Source organism: Phalaenopsis equestris, unplaced genomic scaffold, assembly GCF_001263595.1.
Source record: "Phalaenopsis equestris unplaced genomic scaffold, ASM126359v1 Scaffold000422, whole genome shotgun sequence".
Taxonomy (NCBI): Eukaryota; Viridiplantae; Streptophyta; class Magnoliopsida; order Asparagales; family Orchidaceae; genus Phalaenopsis; species Phalaenopsis equestris.
The window spans coordinates 315,758-325,664 of record NW_018164863.1 but is presented as its reverse complement, the minus strand read 5'-3'; the positions used below and the strand labels follow the sequence as shown (position 1 = coordinate 325,664).

The 9,907-nt window shown below is 32.3% G+C and overlaps 1 protein-coding gene across 1 annotated transcript in view; it reads right to left on the bottom strand.

The window, feature by feature from the left end:
• Window positions 1-9,907, bottom strand: part of LOC110027281 (amino acid permease 3-like) — a 24,682-nt gene that overhangs the window by 12,050 nt on the left and 2,725 nt on the right. The window contains exons 3-4 of the mRNA XM_020728634.1: window positions 2,959-3,052; window positions 55-262 (exon numbers count right to left, since the gene is read on the bottom strand). Of these exons, the coding sequence (XP_020584293.1) occupies window positions 55-262; window positions 2,959-3,052 (302 nt within the window). The remainder of the gene's footprint in view (window positions 1-54; window positions 263-2,958; window positions 3,053-9,907) is intronic.

Here is a 9,907-nt window from a genome sequence, read left to right as displayed (position 1 = left end):
TTTAAGTTTCAGAATTGCTACCAGTTCTTATTCTCCCATCATCACTGGAATAACCTTCAGATATCTCAAGAGGGTGCTCAACTGCCATTCTCCTCGCTTTGATTTTGATTCCTTACTTGTACACAAGAGAGCTCGCAGTAGGATATAAATACATATAATACATATACAATTTATGAATGTATATGCACATATTCGAAATGGATGGTGAATTAAGGTATATATACATACCACACAATTTTTTTGTACAACAGAAAGGAATGTCCTGCAGTTCAGTACAAATACCTTCAAGTGAAAAACAATAATAAAAAAAAAAATCCTTTTTTGTTAATTTAAACATAGCACAAAATTTATTCCTCCAAACTTTAGACGAGCTTCCTTCTACGTTAAAAAATAAGAAATGGAAGCCAGTTCACTTTGATGGTTACAATGTTATTAACTTCATTGAGAATTACTTAAATTATATTATTTATTAACATTCATTATTTTATGGAAATATTAATAATTTAACAAATGGCCACCTATTTTATTTCCAGAATATTGAATATCTTATAGTTTAACCTCTTAAAACTCTGCCACACAATGCAGCCTCAAGTAAATATATAAATAAATAAATAAATAAATAATAACTTGGTGCCATATTAACATTATATGAAACAGCCGAAGGCTGATTCTCTTCAACGCGGACCTTAGAAGACGTTACAAACAATAGTTTAGCATAGACGCGGCCCCCATTATAATTATTGAAAAAAAATTATATTAGGACTTCACACGTAGAGTTACATGCGGAGTCCAACGAAATTACGCCGTGGAGGTGATCGGCTCGGTAACACAAGGAAATATTCTCATCATGTTATTCAGGTGTTATTTTATACTATTCAGGTATTATTGTGTGTTATTCAAGTATTATTGATGTGTTATTGTGTTATTATAACACCAGAAATATTCTCAGAACACAATAACACCTGAACACCTGAATAACATATAGATAGTAACACCTGAATAACACACAATAACACCTGAATAACACGAGGGGAATATTCCCTAGTGTTCCCGGGCCGATCACCTCCACGGCGTAATTTCATTGGACTTGGCATGTAACTCTACGTGCGGAGTATTGATGTAATATTTCTTTCATTATTATTAGCTTTTTTGGAATTCCATTAAAGATTTGGACGTAAATAAAAGAATAATTGTATTGGTTTTAATTTATGGGGCATTTACGTACATACCACACAATTCTTATATATTTACATATATAACACTTAATTTTTTTACATCACATCAAAACTATTACTATCTTTAATTTTTTGAAAAGTAGGCTTTCACGCATAGCCCAATACCCTGCATGAGCTCCTATGACTTGAAATAATGCAATCCTTTTGTTTTGGATGAGTAAGCTTTTGAATATGACAAATTAAATTTAAATTGTTAGCTGCCCTTGCGAATTTAGTGATTAGCACGAAGATCTTTAATTGCTCAAAGTTTAATTCTAATTTTGTCTTCAGGTTGAAATAAACGAGCCGAGCTACGAGCCAAAATTTTGGATCGAATTATTTTTAGCAGATCATTGTCAGTCGTGCTTGTCAGGGTGAGTTGATTTTCTTTATTTTGCTTGAAATTTGTAGTTGTTGAAAAAATTATCATCTTAATGCTTGTTAAATGTAATTCAAATAAATAATTAGCACATAATACAATGAAAGTATAATATTTTTCTGTTGCAAACCAAAAAAGAAAAACAGAATGGGGCCGACATTTTGACTGCAATGAACTAATCTTCTCAGCAATGAGGAGGTTTGAACAAAGAGAGCTTGGAAGGCATTTAGTACAAAACCACACAATTCTAATCCATTTACCTGTCCAACAACTATACTTCATTTTTTTACATTTAAAACACTCAACTTTTTCCCATCACATTTATTACTAATTTTAAAAAGTAGAATACACATTTACAAGCTTAAATAAAGTCGTATATAAGTAAAAAAAAAAAAATCAAAGTTTAGGTGTTAGATATGTAAATACAAAGGAATTGTGTGGTTTGTATAAAAATCTAATGGTGAAGAGTAATATAGATGGTAAGCAGCCATGAATGTTGGCATCAATCAGTAGTAGAGGAGGCAATAGATGTTGAGTTTAATGATGATTGGATGTAAATATTGATTGATGAATGCTGACATTGACAAGCTCCGTCGTCGATCTATGGGCTTGCATTGAACGATGGGCATCGATGGATATTGACATTAGTAAATGGTGAAATTATATTTAGTATTAGTTGATGATGGGTGTTGGGGGTAAAATGATGATGATTATTAGTCTAACAAGGGAACAACAAATAGACACAAACAGTCATCTTAAGAATAAATGAAGATTGTTAGACAATAGAAAATATAGTTGCTAGCTTAAGAAAATCCTTTAATTGAAATCCTCATTGACAGTATGAGAAAACTTTGGAGGAATTTGACCCCTTGTATTTATGATATTTATTTATATTTCTTTCATTTGGTCCCATTGGGACTTTAACATGGGCTTTCTTGGTATTATGATCAGTGAGTTTTATGTAAATAAATATCATATTAATTAAATTTATTTTCATATAAAAGTAATAAATTCTATAAAAACATTATGAAATTTGCACATGTAGTTCCATAGTTTATAAAAGTGTCTAAATAGTCTCAAAACTATTTAAAATTAAGCTTTAATAATCTTTCATGAGTAGTATTTCTGCCCAATCTAAAAACTTTTCTAACAATTTTGACATTTTTATAAACTCTAGAATTAAAAAATCCCCAAAGTAATTAGTCGGGAACCATTTTAATACTTTGCCTGTAACATGCATTCAAATAATATTTGAATTAAAAGCAGCAAAGTATTTGTGACTTTATATTGCATATTCCAATTATAGAGTCAAAAAATAAAATAAAAAGGAAGAAAGTTTAAGTTCAGGTAGGAGCAAAAGCATACCTCAAGCTAGTTGAGGAGGTGATGGTGTAGGCAACCGCAACGCCAATTAATCCCAACTGCTGAAAAACCCCACAGATCCACACACTCTTCTCGCCTGTCAAGTCAGCAATTATACACGCTTTCTTCAGTTATTTTACTTTGTTTCATGAATTTGTTTTTGCATTATTTTCTGCATTCATGGTTACCGAATGGGAAAAAGTTAGGAAACCATAGCCCTACTATCATTCATAGATCTCAAGTTTGACGGCAATAACAATCCAGTAAGAACTACGTATGTGGACTATTTTACGGGTGTTAAGTATATAATTCATATATGTGAGTAATGATTTTCATTTTGTATTACATGTTTGTTCAGAATTTTGAGCTGAAGGTTAAAAGAAATAGCAAATTCGGCAATATAATTAATCCAAATGTATATAAGTTCAATTGTACGAGTGTTCTACATGTGATTGGCCCAAATGAAAAATAGGGATTGGGGTTTTATATTGAATTTTGATATTTGAGTGAATTTTAAAAAATGGATGTGAGGTTGTCTGTATGTAATTGACATGAATTTTTGTAGGTTTTAGTCTTTCAGGGAATGAGTCTACTGGATCACAAAGATTATCAAGAGCAAGTATGATGTTTTGTATCCGTCATATGAGAATATTCTGATAGATATTTGGGATATGTGGTTTAAGAAGTTTGAGGGATATTCTAAACTATTTTAAATTGGGTCATTTACATACATAGCATGCAATTCTTTTGTATTTACATATCTTATCCAAATCTTTATAGTTACTCATACCACTCATTTCTTCTCAATCACATCAAATATATCACTAATTTTTACTATTCAAAACTCAAATCTATCTTTTTATGCATAGATAAGATTGTATGCAAGTAAATGTCAAAATTTTGGTGTAAAAATGTAAACAACTAAACATATGAGAATTTCGTGTTTTGTATGTATAATTTCCTTTTAAATTACAGTAAATTCAAGTTATTTTTTTTAGTGACAAAATTTATTCCATATTTGTGATGCAGAAGGACTTACGGTGACTTCCTCAGTATCATTAACAGATCCAACTTCCTCATTATCATCAACAGATCCCAGAGAACGTCTAAGATATATTAATTTATTGATGTCCGAAAGAATGGGCAAAGACTCCTCTAGATATGGGAGGACATTTGTGGCAAGTTGGCAAGCTTCTAGAGCTCTCTTGACTGTCTCAAGAAGAGAAAGCCGATGCGACAGAACCATAGTTGGACTATGGGGGCATGGGTATCTCCTTACATACCAGAAGCTCGGTCTCCCATACCAAGTATAGTAGGACAATGATAAGATTATTCAATGCAAGAAATTAAACTCAATGCATGAAATTAAACTATGTAATTATTATTTCCTAAGCTTTTTTTAGGTAAACAGAGGGCAGGCACTTGGATGAGTGTCCATCGCCACTGAGTTGCATATCCACACACATTAGCATCAAGTGGCCCAACGGTAGTTTGACAATGTACTTTGAAATGTCCAGAAAGATGAATGATTTTTTATTTTATTTGTGAGATGGACTAATAATTTATTTAGATGTTTTACATTTTTTTGTAGGATGAATATGTGCACTTGAAGGATGCCTGAAGTGAGAGCCCAGCCGGAGTTTGCATCTCTAGCAGTTATTTTGCGAATTGGAGTTCCATATATGGATGAAAGTTGTTGGTGAGAGAAAGAATAGAAAGATCTATGGCCTCATCTCACAAGTATTTGCTTATTAGGCACAACACTGTGTTTGGTGAGTGGTCATCATTGATTGATGACAAAATTAGTAGGCCTGTGAGTATATTTTCCAAAGCTACTTCAAATGGAGTCAAGATAGAAGTACTGGATCGAGGAGACCGTGGATGTTAGGATAGAGAAGAGGGTAAAGGCTAGGGTGGAAGAAAGGATTGATTCGTTGTAATGTGAGGCACAATGATGTGGCAAGTGAGCTATAGTCGAGGAGGAGAACCAACAAACTTAGTTTTTTAATTCTTTGTGTGTTTACAGATTTGATCTGTACTCTTTACATCTATTCTATAGATACTCTTGTATTTGATGATTATGTTGAATGATTTATTTTGATTGATTGTTATGTTTATTATAATGGTCATACACTTTACATCTATTCTATAGATACTCCTGTATTTGATTGATTGTGTCAATGGTCAAATGATATCATACTACCATTCATACTCTTGTATTTATTCTGATCTATTCTATGATTACTACCATTGAGCAAAGATGATTGATGATTATAGTCTGATAATAGTGTCAGACGATGGAGGTCAAATAATGACAATTTATCGAAGACTTTTGCTAGTCATAATCATCATTATTGAACGCTATGTAGAGCTTTAGAGTTCTTCAAATTTTTAAGCTCCGACATTTCTAATCTAAATTTCTCTGACGTAAAGAATGATGATCAATTTATAATTTTTTAGACAGATAGTTTAATTATAAGCATGCAAAATTGAAAAATTATTTTTGATAGTATTTTAATTGCCTGATTTAGGCCTTTTTGGGCCAAGATCAATTGCTTTTGGTGTTCTTAGATTTGTCTCATTGATTTTGAATTTTTAAAAATTAAAATTTGGACATTCCTTAATGAACTTGCAAAAATTATTAATTTAAAAAATGTATTAAGATTCATGTTTGATCAATTAGATTTTATTTTATTAGTGTACCATCTTTATTTAATTATTTTTATAAATAATTGATAGATCAAAAATTAATTTGTTTATATTTTCTAAATATAAATTAATCTTCATAATTTTATGCAGACAGTTGGAATTTAAATTCTATACACTTTTCTGACAAACGGGCACAAGAAATTCGAAAAAAATTAATACGATAACATCCCAATAAAATCTGTGTTCGAATGAAAAGATAAAATTGTCAAATATAGAATAAGAAAAAAATAAAAAATTAAAAGAAATTTAAACAAAGGAAGTAAAAGATAGTAGCATGATTTGAGTTTTTTTTTAAATTAGATATCTTCGAAATTTAAATAATTTAAATTAAATTTAAAATTTTTTAATATTTTATTATAATATTGGTGTGAATTAGAAGATTTGAAGTGGTGGAAAATGGAATATAGTCTTAGGATTGTATGAGAATCCAACACACATTTAGATAGTAGAAAATAATCATTAGAGGTACTAGACGTTTTTATGTGAAAAACCTGAAAAAGCAATAAAATCACAAGCTTTGACTTATTTAGAACAATTAATCCACTATGAATTTGAGATTACACGTACAACCCCCGTTTCAAAATAGAGAAAAGATTACACAATTTTTTTAAGGTACAAAATTTATTGTATAATGGTAGAGAGTGGATGTAGTTGGGAACCGTTACTGGAACCAAGACTTTTTCTTGGAGATGATTCGTTGCACGACATGTTAGGTGATGCACTGTTTTGTCATGTGCTTCGTTATTTTGCAACGAATGTTGGAATTATGCACAGCACGTTGTCTCTCCGCAAAAATTTTCTTTCAAGGAGAAGGTGGCCATCAATGGTGGTCGACGATGGTCAGCGACTGCAAAAGCAAGAGGAATTTGTGAAGTTTTCGATGTAAAAACGATGCTAGCCTTTAGATCCTTCTCCAAGCTCTAATCTTCCTTTAGCTCAGGGTATAAGTCAACTTTCAAGTGAGTTGTAGGGCTCTATTTATAAAGCCCATGTTGCAAATAAGGAAGGAATCTATACCACTCTAATCGGAAGCTTGAGAAAATTTTATCGATCAGACGGTGTTTTACAGACATTTAAGTGACTTAATGATGTCAGAATTGAGTGATCTTAGACTCTTTAGATTTCTCTTATCGAGACGCTCGATTGACTAGATTTAACATCGGTTTGACATTTCAATTATACGCTGGAAGCTTTCAAATGTGGTTTAACGGCTTGATTTGGGCTTTGACTTGACTCAGATTGCACCAATATTGATATTATTATGTGAGTCTCGTTGAGTCAGTCAATTTAATTGGAAGTTTGTTGAAATTAGAGTTTTGGATAACTTTTAATGGAAGTTTAAATATTTTTTGCTAAAAAAATTAGCTTTGAGATTCTTCTGATGCATCGAAATTGATGCTATACCACAAGACTAGTAATGGATGATAGAAATTTGTTGATAAGGTATCAAATATAAATTAAATCAGAATATTCTCAACGTTAGAACCGCAAAAAATGATCTATGAACTCTTATTATAACGAAGTGTTTCTCTGCTCAGCCATTTCTGTCCAGTTTCTTTCAACCTGTCGCTACAAGTCCTTTTAATTAAATAGACGTCTACGCCTCAATTTGCAGCGAAAGTCTAAATTCAACTTCATGTCGTCTTCAAAACAAATATTTCTAAAGGAAAAAAGTTAACCTACTGAAATGACTATGTTTTATTTGGGATTGTCACTAGTGCTGCCTTACTTTTGAGAAATTGACGTCTATTAGTTTAATGGAAGATTTATATAAAATACGATACATTTTTTATGTTTTCATATATCTAACCTCTAAGCTTTACTTTTATATTTATAGCATTTTATATATGTATAAAAATTTGCATTTCACTATTTGAAAGTTATACTGTTATTTTTTATTTGATACGATATTTTTATTGTTATGAATATAAAAGTCAAAGTTTAGGAGTTAGATATGTGCAAACATGGGAATTGTGTGGCATGCATGTATATTGAACTGTGCAAACATAGGAATTGTGTGACATGCATTAAAATTGTGAGTTACAGGCGTAGACTGTATCAAACACTTGTAGTACTTAAATTAGATCACAATCTATTAACAACGATGGTCGAATGGTGATGCCCCTTAACCAATACATTCCATTTACCCGGTAGTAAGATAAATTCAAATACATATTAACATGTTACCCCTTTAATTAGCATTCTTTAACCTTACACAAAATTCATTTTTCTCAGATGAGATGGCTATCACGTTGTAAGATGTTTAGATACTTAATGGTATTAGGATGGACGGAAATGCCCTGATAAGGTTGAATGTTGTTGGTCCAGATTTGCACAAGCCAAATTGGCTGGCATGATGCAATGATTTGTTTGGGGACCACCCCAGAGATGATGTTCTCTATCATCAGCCTGTAGATCACACAATAACATGTTTTTTTATGGGACGCTCTGAAACACATACAATCATACTGTTTCGCTAGCTCTACTCGACATTTTACAGTGAGTCTTACAATGATTTACCTCCACTAAAATTTTTAAGGCATGTTAGAGCTATATATTGTTCATATTACAGTGTTTTCTTCTTCCAAACATGTCTGGATCGCATGTATGTTTATAAAAATTGACATTAACAGAAATTTAGAGGAGTTTGGAAGATATTCTTTGGGTGGCGCAGTGCATGCACACCTATATAGAGATTTAAATTTGTCAACTAAGCCTACTTGTCAGATAGTTGTTTGGTGTTTGCACTTGCTACAAGCATGATGCTGAGAGCACTTACATGTTGGTAGCCCCACCCTTCATTTTCTGACCCCTCATTATTTATCAAGCAAATCCCCTGTGTTCTGATACCCAATCAATTTTTTTGTACATAAAAAATGGAAAATTTTAATTCAAATTCATCTCATTTAGTTAAATAACATGCAAATTGAATGAACAATGACTACGTACATGGTCGTCTGGAAATATAGGTATGTACAGAAATGAACTTGACATACTCAGATAGAGTCAGGTTTAACACTAAACCATTCTATTCAATCCAACATTCCTCTCATATTTTTATCTTAAATATAATTAAATTAAAAACTTTATATGCAAGTTAATTGGTTGTCATATTTAGATTTATAAGTAGCTTTGTTATATGATACATTTTTTCAAAATATTGATATTTGGACTGTCTGGAGGCGTGTCGAGTGGCAAGTTCCAGATTATGTTTTGTAGCAGTTTTCAAGCATTCATCATATATTTATTCAACCTATAGAATGAGGTTTTAAAAGAGTTGATGGTTGAAGTAAGGCTGAAGTTAACTAGTGCAATATCACAAGAGATATATCGAGATGTGGAATAATCATCGGGCCTATATAACACAATTAAACCCACCGTAAGGAGACGGAGAGCAATAACTGACTAATTATTTGCAATGATATTGATCTTAGGCATTAGTCTACTTAGTGGAGCCCCTTACTCAGCCGCTAGATATATATTACCCTCGATCACCAAGAGATAGAATATTGGCATGTGTTTACTATATATAATTACTGTTTTTAATTAATTTTATTATAATACCTAATAATAAATGTAATTCTTCAATTGTACAGTTAGATTGATTTATTCATAGAGAAGATATTGCAGAAAAGTTTGGAGGGCATTGCGGTGGAAGTGCTAGCTCAATGAAACAAGGGTACGATGAGATATTGGAGTTATCACGTAGAGTGGAACCGTCCATCCACATTGATTATATCACATTTGATCAGCCAATGAGACATGATTTCGAGTCGGGGCCATCTCATAAAACAATTGTCAAATCATCTAGCCCTCGTAGATCAACTTCTCATGTTTCACGTTGGTCAGGTTCCATTATCGTGAGTTGATCGGTAGCAGATGCTCCAAGGAGATCTTCAGCCTCTTGAATCTGTTGATCTCCCTTGAATGAGTCGCATGAACAACAATAATCATAATCATCTACTTATCTTGGGCAATCAACATTTGCGGGCCCCTCCAGCTATGTTGGACTCTCCGACGTTGCAGGACCTTACGAATATGCAAGACCCACCGGCTATGCAAGACCCACTGACTATAAAGGATCGCTGACTTATGAGGGTACATCATATGATTTACAATGGACAATGTTTTCTGGAGGAGCCCTGGATTTAAATTTTCAGAGCATTCTCATGGCTACGCCTACATCTGATGTAGGACTACTTTTTTTCACGAGCCTCCAATTTATACACCGCCAAAACCCATG